This window comes from Lissotriton helveticus, chromosome 3_1 (genome assembly GCF_964261635.1).
Source record: "Lissotriton helveticus chromosome 3_1, aLisHel1.1, whole genome shotgun sequence".
NCBI lineage: Eukaryota > Metazoa > Chordata > Amphibia > Caudata > Salamandridae > Lissotriton > Lissotriton helveticus.
The window spans coordinates 374,097,790-374,110,318 of NC_136061.1; the positions used below are offsets into that span (position 1 = coordinate 374,097,790).

General features: G+C 45.5%; 1 protein-coding gene across 1 annotated transcript in view; it reads left to right on the top strand.

Annotated features, from left to right (window-relative positions):
- The window catches only part of LOC144824553 (uncharacterized), a 47,010-nt gene extending 35,722 nt beyond the window's left edge, over positions 1-11,288 (top strand). The window contains exon 4 of the mRNA XM_078683610.1: positions 7,551-11,288. Within this exon, the coding sequence (XP_078539736.1) occupies positions 7,551-8,445 (895 nt within the window). The 3' untranslated portion in view covers positions 8,446-11,288. The remainder of the gene's footprint in view (positions 1-7,550) is intronic.
- Positions 11,289-12,529: the final 1,241 nt, after the last annotated feature.

Sequence of the window (12,529 nt, forward strand, 5' to 3'; positions counted from 1 at the left end):
TACTCTTCTATTCTTGCGGGGAGGTTGCGGGACTTGATGCCGGCTTTGGTGCAGCCGGACCAGTCCGGCTTCATCAAGGGGCGACAGACCCACGACAACTTGCGGCGTGTGGTCCATCTGATCGAAAAGGCTACTAGATTCCGTATTCCGGCGGTCTTAATAGGTCTTGACGCGGAGAAAGCCTTCGATCGCGTTGACTGGGGCTTCCTGCGCCATACTCTCGCGGCCTTTGGGTTTGACCCTCGCTTTCTTCAGATGCTTGAGGCCAATTTTAGCAACCCTATGTCGCGGGTGTTGGTGAATGGCCACAGTTCTGGCAGTTTCCGTCACTCACGGGGTACACGTCAGGGATGTCCTCTCTCACCACTCCTCTTCGCTTTAAGTATTGAGCCCTTGGCGCTCGCGATCCGGGAACACGAAGGCATCTTGGGCATCCCCTTCGCCGGGGAACAGCATAAGATCTCGCTGTTTGCTGACGACGTGCTGCTCTCCCTTAAAGAACCGGAACTGTCTTTGCCCCATGTTCATACTGTGCTTTCTGTCTTTGAGAAGGTCGCAGGCTTTAAAGTTAATCTTACCAAATCATATATATTGAACTTGACTCTCTCACCCGCAGGGGTGCAACGTTTGCGGGCACTTACACCCTTGTCCTGGTCGACTTCCTCGCTGATGTATCTAGGAGTGCACTTGACGTCTACTATAGGTGCCTTATTTTCGGCCAATTTTACACCCATGTTGAATGTGCTTCGCACTGAACTTGAGAGGTGGAAGCCCAAGTTCCTTTCATGGCTGGGTAGGGTTCATGCCCTCAAGATGGTCCTCCTTCCTAAACTTCTTTACCTCTTCCAGGCTTTACCTCTTCCGGTGGATTCAGACTATTTTCGTCGACTAAAATCTATGATGCTGAAATATGTGTGGCAGGGTGGCAGGGCGCGACTTTCCTATGCTGTGCTCCGCCGTCCATGTTCGGAGGGGGGGGTGGGGTTCCCAGATATGGTCCTGTATTATAAGGCGGCGCAGTTGAGGGTCCTTGTTGAATGGTCGCAGAGGCTCTCGGAAAAGCATTGGCTCCATATGGACCGGTGTGTGGCTGGCAGATCCATCTGGGACCTGGCATGGAAACCCAAGACTGACCGCCCCAGGAATGCGTACATTAGCACGCCTACCAGCACGGTGTTGAAGGTCTGGGATACACTTAGCGGAGACGACCGGTGGACCACCTTCCCTTCTCCCTTTACTCCTATTCATTTTAATCCGGCCTTCCCCCCGGCATTGTCGGGCGGACCGTTTGAGGTTTGGAGGGAGGGCGGCTGCCGAGCTCTTACCCACCTGTTTCACGGGACAGCGCCACTCACTTTTCATAACTGTATGCGAGATTACGGGGTGCCGCCCACGGAACGCTTTCGTCATCTTCAACTTTTGCACTGGGCGACTTCGACTACAGTTGGGGACGCCGCTGTAAGACCACTGACGAAATTTGAAGCTTTCATCCTCCGCACGTCTGAGATGAAGGGGGCGATTTCCTTCTTATATAGGATGTTACTTGATACTGCAGATTCCCCCCGTCCTCGTTACATGGACCACTGGGAGGCTACCCTGGGTAGGGATATCTCTGACACCGAGTGGAGGAATCTCTGGCGGGATGTGACGAAGCATAACCACTCCACGAACCTCCGCGAGGCTCATTTTAAACTAATGTTTGACTGGTATCTACATCCAGCTAGGCTGCATCGGATCTTTCCGACTACTTCAGATAGGTGTTGGCGGGGCTGTGGTGGCTTAGGGGACTTTCGCCACATTTGGTGGGATTGCCCCAGCATTCGTCCCTTCTGGTCCGAGATCCTGTCCCATATTAAAGACATATTAGGCTATCCAATTCCGAATTCCATGGATTATGTCCTGCTGGGGCTAAGAGATCCCTTGCTGGAACACCAAACGAGGGCTGATAAGCGCATGGTATGGCTGTGTTTGGGGGCGGCCAAATTGACACTAGCGACCGCCTGGAAGAGCCCGTCTGCTCCGGCTATTTCATTGTGGCATGCGCGACTGTGGCGTCTTTTGAGTATGGAGAGATTGTCTGATATATTTATGGGGAACTTCAAGAACTTCATATTTACCTGGGGTCCCTTGGTGAGGTTCCTCTCTCGGGGTCTCCCTTCTGCAGTTTGTCCCCCGGCACTTCGTGCACTACACCTATTTCAAGTTTAACCGTTCAGTGTGTGTGGTTGTGATGTATGGATGTTGGTCGCCACCTCCAGGGGAAAGGGGTGGGTGGGGGGGGGGGACTGGGGGGACGTTGGGGGGTTGCAGTTACTCTTGTTGCGACAAGCCTCCATGTGGGAGTGTCCAGCGGCGCTCCTACGTGACACCAGCTTGCCTTGGGACGCCGCCTCGAGCCCGATGAACAATCGTTATGGACTTGCCGCGCTCGTTGATTTAGTGACCGCGAACATTGATATGTGAGGCAACATATCTTATTTATATGGGGGGCGCTATGGCGGGGTTCCTGGCATCCCCTGTGCGGGAAATGTGGCGTTATGTCGCCTGTTATATGGTTCATCTCCTTCTTTCTCCCCTTTACTTTTCTACCTTTTCTTTCACTCTTGAGCAAATACCAAAATAAAAATTTGAAAAAAAAAAAAAAAGAATCAATTACGTTCTATCATGCAATTTGCATGGACCCTTCAAACGTTGAAATCTGGCAAGGTGCCATGGACCTCTCTTTGCCCCCTTTAATTTGACTGATAAGCAGCGCTTGCTTTCCATGCGAGATGCTTCATTTTCTATGTTACATATTGAGAGACTGGAGTCCTTGCCTTTTTCTGTGGCAGAGGCCAACGCTGCAACGTGGCTTATCCACGGTTTGATAACATTACCTTTTGCTTTGTATAAGTTTACAAATTGTATGAGATATGTTGCCATAGGTCGCTATGAGCCCTTAGGTAGTGCGTTTCTCCATGAAGTCTGGTCCCTCCCTTTCACTTATAGATGTTTGAAAGACGGACAGGAGGTTTATCTGAATGGGGAGGAGTGTACAGAAACACCAGACCATTCGCTAATGTGTAGGCATATACAATTGCACGGTTCTTGTAACCAAGACCGGCCAAACTTAGCCTGTGTTTTAAAAGGGACTCCAGTTCCTGCAATCAACCCGACTTTTACCTTGCTGGGAAACGGAAGTTATTTACTTTTAAATAATGAAGATTGTTGCGGGTTTCTTAGAGGTGTAGCTTATGTGGTCACCGTAACTGAACGTGTAGTTTGCTGCAGAAATGTTCTGTACCCACCCACGCATGAAAACAGGGATGTTTCCATCTGGCCACGAATCCCAACCTTGAAAGCAGAGTTCAGCGGCATGAGCAGAATAAGGGCTCTATTGTCCCAGAAGGAAGTGGCCTTGAGTTCGGCTAGGGAAACTTTCGTTCTTCACATAGCTAATACCCGTACTGAGGTTCAGGCCCTTTTAAATACTGATTTACCGTTGCATTTCAGCGAGATGGTACATTCTATCTTTAACGCGTCCTCCACAACTGGGCTGGCGCATTTTTTTAAATCTGTTAGCAGTGGTCTTGTAACTTCATTTGAAAAAATCTTTGGAGTCATCCCTGCTTTCTTCCATTCCATTTTTTCAAGTTTGTTTGGTGGATTCCCGGTTATACTGGCGCTAGCGGCGGCCGTTCTAGTGGTTGTTTGCTTCCTTAAATATGGATGCCCCACATGTGGAAGGAGCCGCCCAGCCCCTCCTGGCGCTGTTTCGCAACCGGATGCTTGAATATTATGGCACGCTGCCGCTTGCGATTTTAAGCACGGCATATGGATTATCGTTTCGATTTTCCTACTTCACCTGTGCCCAGCCTGTGTTTCATTGCCTTAGCTGTGATTTTGACTGGGCCCTTGATTTGTGTCTCTGCGGATCGGTTTCTCCTGAAGTCGACTTTAATCAGCTGATGAGTCCCATCGTTACTCACGAGTTAGTTTGTACTGGCGACAGGATTATGGCCTTAGCAGCGATGCATGAACTAATGGGTCCTTGGAACATTCTTACAGCAGCGCAAGATTTCTTGGCACTGAGCTGTCTTGAAAACCCACCGAGTTGTCCTCTGATGGTAATAGAGGCTCCGATACTGGGAGAACACGTTTGTTCTTTTCCTCTTTTGAATTGGATGGCTGAACTGTTTTCGGATGAAGACGGTGATTTCCTGTTGGAGGCTGTTGCTGCATATTTTGCATATTCGGTCTTGCCTTGATGACCCTTATTGGTTTATGATGATGCCCCAATTTTTTTTGCATTTTTTCACCTCCCTGTCCTATTGGCTTGAGTGCTGTTGAATTCTGAAATTGACATTCTTTGAATTTTGATTTGATTACTGTAGTTTTTTATAATTATAAGGTTGTTCATGGTTCTTGAACTCTGCTTTCCTGAAGTTGCCCTTATCTTATCTTATCTTATCCGTCCTCGGATCATGGGGGGGTGTCATATAGCTACTGTATATCTTTAGAATGCGTTAAGTTAGCATGGGCTCATTGCATGTTTAAACGCTATTTTTCCTTTTGCTTCTTCTGAACACGACACTTAATTGTTGATTTAGCTTTCAACCTAGTAGTTCGTTGTGGTTTACATGAGAATAATATGTTATTACTCTGATATCAGCTTTGCTTAATAAACTATGTCTGTACAGAGAGTGCTGAAGCTTCAGGAATAACACGATACAGAATTGTTATGAGGTCTGATCTTCGCGCCTTCATAGACATAACATAAGTGCAGCTTCTGCCAACTTTGGGCTTTAGGCGGGTTTTATATGGCTTTGCTTGAAGCACACAAACACACTTGATGCTGTTCGCATGCAGAGAGAGCTGGTGTATGCTCATGTGATCTCTTCATTCTAGGATCCTGAGGTATGGGCCCGCCCTGCTAAAACCCAAAGAGACCTTCTTAGCTATTAATATAATATGTGTGTTAGGGAGGGTGAGAAATAAGTGTTGTTAACCCTTATTCATTACAGCATGTTAACATGCTGTCACCATTTGCTTTCTATGGACTAGTAACTATGCTGATAACTTTGCTTCTGATAATATGTTACCTTGTATTATCTAAGATACTGCGCCTGAGAAGACGGCATTAGTAAATAAATATTTCAAATGTGCACATGTCCTCATTTACTCCACGTTCTGGTTTGAAATGATTGTATAACGAAAGAGTGCTCATGTGTTCCACGTAACCTGAGGTATTGTAAGCTCATGTTCTGGTTTGTCTAAACATTGGGAGTTTGTTATGACCAATGAGACTGTAGCTAGCTCGGTAAGGGGTTTGTTGGGTACTAAGGTGAGTTTTGGGTCACCCTAATTCGCTGAGGTTCCAATCCTCTGTGCACAGTTCTGTGGGAGAACAGAAACCCTGCTACATAACCATGTTCTATTTCAAAATTCTTACAAATATATAACAATATAAGCACTATAGGTTCTGGATCTGTATAATTGTTTATTATTGAGTATTTCAGTGTAGATCCCCGAGGACTCAGAGATATAATCACAGTGAGGCTGTCTAGTTTCACAAACATTTCTATATTCCCCAGCTGAACGGATGATAAAAAAACAAAAGTCACATGGATTTCAGAAGACCCTCTAGTAGCCTTATCCAGGAGGATTTGGTGCCTTTCCAAGCTACACCTGGGATTTTATTCAAATGTATTAACGCTTCGATCTCCTCTGCTACGGCTCCGAGCCAATCCTAATGAGAGTGCACATTTTAGGCTCACTTCCAACCATGTCTACTTGGCAAAATTAAGATAGGAAGATGTCTGTCAACAGCTGCAAGCCTCCATAGAGGAGAACCACATTTTCACCCCACATTCTGTTTTTCTTCCAATTCACAGCACTGAAGCGATTGTTACTTTTGCTCTTGACAATCCTAGTTAAATTGCAGCGGTACTTGGCGCTCCAATACTACTTGATCATTCTGCAACATTCAAAATGGTCAGTGATCACATTCCATGGGGCAAGGTGAAGTAGCTAGATTTCGGGTTCCTCCTCTGAATTGATTAGACTGTTTTCTGAAAGATATAACACGAGCGGCAGCCTTGCTGCCTTGCACATCGTCTCTTCCGATACTGATGCGTGGTGTGCTTCAGAAGTTGGGATTGGGCATGGTAGTGGGCAGTTGGCCATCCAACAAATATGTTCTGAAAAGCATAGGCTTCTCCCAACTGAGTTGCCAAAGCAAAAAAAAGGTACTTTTTTGGACAATCAGGCAACAGTGGTCTCACCGATCTTCAGGGTGGCAAAATCAATGTATCCCCCCTGAACACCAATAGGACATTTACATTCTGAGTGCAGCTCGAAGGGAACAAGACATTATGGCCTGGTACAATACAGGGTTTAATATACTACTGGTGAATATCTGGATACCACTCCACAATCAATAGAGAATTTCCAATGACTCCAGAAAGCTGCGGCTCAGCTACTGTGTGGGTTCAGGTGTCAAGAGCATGTGCCTTATCAACTCCTGATTACAGTTAAAGACACTTTGGCTCTCATTCAGAAGGCAGGATAAGCTTGATTTGGTCAGCAAAGAGAGGTACCGGCCAAATCAGGATTACAAGGTAGAGGGAAACCCACACCTGTTATTCCCCCTCCCCACCTCCAGACATTTCAGATAAAAAAGGGTGAAACGTGTGGAAGGTAAACAGCTTGCTAATGAGGAATAACGTCCAGGACTCAAATCTGTGCAAAACACTATTTCCATTGTAATTTCCCATTTCTCAGGGGCTCATTAACAATGGTCCATTATTTCTGAATTCTGGTAGTACTGATACCAGTGGTATCGGTACTTCCAGGTGCACACCCTCCATTCATCTTTAATCATTTGATGACATTAACTCCTTTAGACACACCCAAAAGGCACATTTACTCACCATGCCATTGCCTACAATATCCTTTGCCCATGCTTAAGAGTGTGTGTTTTCAGTACCACGAAACTGTTATGGTTGCACAAGCTGTGCTCTTTTACAGTCCTATAATAAGCAAGTCTTCAGACCCTCTTTCCTAGACAATAAGTGGATTTCTCTCAAATTTAATGGTGCATAGTTCATCACTTACTAATAAAAGTTCAGGCGAAACTCGCAACTTACGGTTGGATATTTCCCACCTCTTTCTGAGCAGACCACCCATTGGCTTGGTGTCAACACCATAGCCAACATGGAAGACTGACTTCTTTTTCCATTATGACCCCGTTATGACCCTTCACTTTTGTCAATTTACACTCCTTTTACTTGCTGGTATAGGGTTTAAATTGATTCAGGCTGGGGTATGAGCAGTGGGCTGCAAAGATTGGCATGCATTCGAAGCAAAATATAGCATTTTCCCCATTTACACTACATGGACCAAAATAGTCATTTTGTCATATTTATTTCCTCAAGATACTCTCAGGGCAAATCATATTTCACAATAGTTTAAAGTTGGTTACAGCACCGTATGAGACTGTGGCGCCAATACTGGTTAAATAAAATTAGTGTACTTGGCATTGACTTTGTTTTATTTTCTCATTTCTACAGGTGCAAGAGGTACAGTACGGTAGCAGTTGCAGTTCCCCAACCCCCTGTGCTGTATGATTATGGTGGAGATTTAATAAACCATGTCCCGACAACCAAACCAAAGAATCAAACCACTCAAATTTCGACTTCACCACAAGGAAGCAGCTCAGCACAACCGACTGGAACCTCTGTTGGAACTAAAGCTCATCCACTTGGAACCACAGCTCAGCCACATAGAGCCACAGGTGGGCAACTTGGAAGCAAAGCTCGATTTCTTGGAACCACAGCCCATCCACTTGGAATCACTGAGGAGCATAGTTCAGATGCTTCCAAGGCTCCAACACTTGGACAGGTCATTCAGGTCACAGAAGACCTACTGAAAGTAATGGTGACCACAATAAGCCCAAGTACCACTACCGAGAACAAGACCGGAATTGATAGCAAAAAGCAGAGAAAAGACAAGAAAAAGAAGAAAGAAGGGAAAAAGCGTAGGAAGGGAAAAGGGCTGAAAGGGAAGAAGAAGGTTCTTCCCATAAGTGAGGATCCCATCCCGACATCCCTAGTAGCATCAGCTACACCTCCCATTGCACGCAAGGACCTGTGGGTGGAAAGCCTAGGGAAGACCCTGGATAGGGAGTTGGAGCAGCACTTGTTTGACCAGAATCTGGATTTAGGAGGGAAACAGGTTGTGTTTAATGACGTCCTAAATGATGAACCAGGCAGAGACGAGGTTCAACTCTCCAACTACACGCTGGCAACTCCGACTACTAACCATCCTATCAAAAAGACCGTGGCACCAACTCCAGCAAAGCCCACTGCAAATGCCGAAGGTCAGAAGAGGAAGAGGAAGGATAGAAAAGGACTGAAGCGCCTGAGGGAGAAGGCCAGGTCTACTGGGGAGGATCTTGGGATTTAAGCCAGTGCTGTGACTTGTGACTTGCTGAGCACCCAGCCATCCTCTGCTTCCGGGAGAGTGTGTAATCATTCTGGGAAGAGGTCAACTGGGCCACCAACAGTCTGTAACCTCTGAAAGGCTGATAGTGGTGGGAAAAATAGGTTACATATCAGGCACAGGCACTACCAGTCTTACGAATTCACTGGCACGTAGCAAAATATCTCTCCATCCCTACAGACTGGTCTGCCTCCAAAGGTGCATTCAAGAAGAGTGAAGCCTGCAACTTGATTTTTTTTCTTCTGCCCTTGCAAGTTTAGCTGAAGTATCTCAGCTGTCTCATTGCTCGTGGCATTATAACAACATCACAGGATTATCAGGCAGCATTTCGATATGAAGTGGGCGCCTTTGCCTCATGACTTGGGGGATGCTTGGTGGCATAAGATTTGGGGGATGCTCGGTAGTGCCTTGACTTGAGGGGATACTTGTTAGCACCATGGCATTGGGGGATCCTGGCATTGGGGGATCCTAAGTGTCGCCATGACTTGGTGATGCCTTGTGGCACAATGGCTTGGGGATGACTGGTGGTGCAATGATTTAGGTGATGCCCCATGGCACCATGATTTTTAAGATGTCTAATGGCGGCATGATATTTGGGATGCCTGCTGAGCCATGAATGAGGGGGCACCTTGAGGCACCATGATTTTTCGAGTGTCCTTATTTGCAGCATGTGCATCTGCAACACACATCAGAGAACCACAACACAGACTGTGTCAGCGAGAAGTGATCTAGAGAATCTCAAGTACCATCAACAGAGCCAGACAGCAGCAAAAGAGACCTTTAGAGAGCAGCAATGGAAAATATCAGCAAACTGCAGCCCGTAGAATGTCACAGACCGTCAATACACCGATTCCTGCTGCTGTTGCTCTCTGTACATCATTTCTTGGTGCTCTCTGATCTTCCATCTTGCTGCTCTACCAAACTCTGTGCTACTTCTCTATGGCAATATAGTCTCAGTTATTGTCTAACATTCTGAGTGACTTTGCCGTCCTGTGCTGCTGTTGCCTGATCTTATGTGCTGTGGCTCTCCTGTGCAATAGGGGAGGTTTGCTAACAATGTTGTGAGTTGCTGCTCTCTGATATTCTCTATTGGTGCCCACAGTATTGTAAGCATTGTCACTATTTATTTTCTACATGTCCTGCTCTCATGTACACGATTTGTTGTTGCTCCCTGATATTGTTTGTTGCTATGTCTTAATCTGTGTCGCTGCTCTTTGATGTTCTCTATTTTGCTAGTTTGCTGATGTTCATTGATGATGTCCTTTGTGCTGTTGCTTTTTGATATTCTGTGTTGCCACCAGTGCTTAATTTGTAAATTTATAACTGCCAGGACCCTCCTCAGGAGGCCACACCACCCATTGCTGCTGTCATCGCTGCCAATTACAGTAAGAACATAACTACTAACCATCACACTAGTACAAGTTTACAAGTGTGGCAGTTCTGTCTGCTCCAGGTCCCGAAAGCTATAAGAATGGCTTTGTCGACAGGTTTTAGTAATTTTTAATGTATCTTGAATTAATAAACAGCTGTTGTTGTTCTTCTCTTTAAATTAGACTAACAGCGCTGCCATCTGGCAGACTGTCATAAGTGCCCGTGCTGGGCACTGGAAACCGCCAGCTCAAATTAAGCATTGGCTGCTACTCTCATACGTTTTACATTTTGTTGCACTCTCATGTCTTTATTTTACTATTCACTGATATCCCTTGTGCTGTGGGTGTTTGATATCTTGCAGACACGCTCTATGGTGTTGTGTTCTCATTTTGTGACATTCTATGCATTGTTACTCTCTGCCAGTCTTGGTCGCTGCCCTCTGCCTTTATGTGTGATATTACTCTCTGGTACTCCACCTGCTCCAGAGCTCCTATTACTCCTCCATAATATTCTGTTACTGTTCTATGGATTGTTGCTCTTCGATATTCTCATTTGCTGTTTTCTGTGCACTCTTTCTGTCTAGTATTACTTTTCTCCGTTGTTCTATGTTACTACAGTGTAACATTCTGCGTGCTGCTTCTCTCTTATAATGTATGTGCTTATGCTCCCTGATAGCCCGCTATGTTCTTCTATGAGACCCTGTGTTGCTGCGGTCTGATAGTCTATGCTTTTTTACTCTTCTAGTCTGTGTTGTTGCACCTCCATTTTGTTGTTGCTCTTTCTGTGTTTTGTTGGCTGCTTCTTTCTGATGTTCTTGGCGCTCTCTGATAGGCTGTGTTGCTTCCATTTGATATTTTATGGTGTGCTGATATTTTGTTCATCAGTTATATATTTTGCGTTGCCACACTTAGGAGTTGTTTGTTGCTGCCCTTATACTTTGTTTTGGTACTCTTCCACTATGTAAGCGGCTGTGATTCGATTTTCTCTGTTTTGCTGCCTCTAACAGTCTACATTTCTGCTCCCGGACTTTATATATGCTACTGCCCTCTATCATTGTGCTCTCTTGCGTTCTGTGTTGAGGCTTTCTTACATTGCATTTTTTCTCTCAGATTTTCTGTGTTGGTGTTGCCTAGTATTCTGTTTTGCTGTTATATGATATTCTATCAGAGGATGATCTCAGGATGTTAGCGAGGAACCAGAAGCAGAAACACCAAATATAGATCTGATCTGATCTGGTAATTAGTGTTGCTACTCTCTGACTTTCTGTGTGCTGCTGTTTCCTAAAACCGTGCTCCCATATTTTACGTCTTGGTGCTTCGTGATCTTGGGTACTTCTGTATGCAGGTGCTGTTACTCTTGCGCTCTTGTAGTCTGTAAAGTTGTTCTCTGATTTTCTGTGCTGTTGTTCTCTTAGATATGTTTTCACTGTCTGTTAATATTTGTGACCTATCAGCGAGCAGGACAGCAAACTACCTGCTGCTCTTTCATCTTCCGGTTGTGGATTCTGGGGCATATTATCAAGAACCTCGTTAAAATTATCGCCGTTTTAGCGGCAGGAAACTGCCGCTAAAACAGCGATAATGAGCTTGGTAATATGCGTTATAGAATTCCAATAGAAGCCCAGGTTAGATGTGCAGAACATCTAAACTGGGCTTCTATTGGAATTCTATAACGCATATTATCAAGCCCTTTATCGCCGTTTTAGCGGCAGTTCCTGCCGCTATAACGGCGATAATTGTAACGAGGTTCTTGATAATATGCCCCTCTGTTCGTTATTCTACCTTCTGCTGCTTTCTTTTAACCTCTACCGCGCTAGCGGGTTTTCCCGCTGTGCACTGAAATTTGAAAATCGCGCGGTTTGTGACAAAGCCAGCTCGTCATCCGCGTAGCGCAGGTAACGCCCATGACGAGCTGGCTTTGTCATCAGCGCTGAATGGTTCAGTTTGCTTCTTTCATGGGCTGTGTTACTGCTCTGTGTTGTTCTGTATTGTTGTTTTCTAAAGGTATGTGCTGCTGCCCTCCACAGTTCTGTGCCTTAATAGTCTATGTGTTGTTTCTTTCTGATATTTTGTGTGGTGCTCCTGTTTATCTTTACATGTGCTGCTGTTCCTTGACGGTCTATGCTGTGCTGCTCTCAGGCATTGTGTGTGTTACTGCTTTTTGATGTTATGTTTGTTCTGAACGCTGACATTCAGGGTTGCTGTTGCAGGATTGTTTGTGCTGCTGATCAATAATATTCTCTATTTTCCTTCGCTCTCCTGATCTGGGAAGCTGCTTGTTAATATTCTGTATGTCTTGATGCTTCCTGACATTATACAGCTTCTCTCAGACACCAGTGCAGGCTGTCGAAAAGCTGGCTGGCCAAAAGCCCTAATGTCAGGTTATGGTGGGCTTAGACCCCGTTCAATGCGTATCGGTCCATTGTCACTCTCAATTGGATGGTTTTTATTTGTTAATCAGTACGAACTTTCATTCCTCTTCTTGTGCTTTTACCTCCCCTGGAGTTTAGCCTCATTTATGTCCTCCAACTGCTTACTTTTCAGACACTACTTTTGTATGTTTGGTTAAGCACCACATAGGAGTGCATGTGTTTTCCAGGTTTCCCCTTTTTTACTTCTCTTCCCCCCTTCACAGTGCTCCGTTTTGCGCCCTCTCCCCTATGTGCTTCTCCCCCACC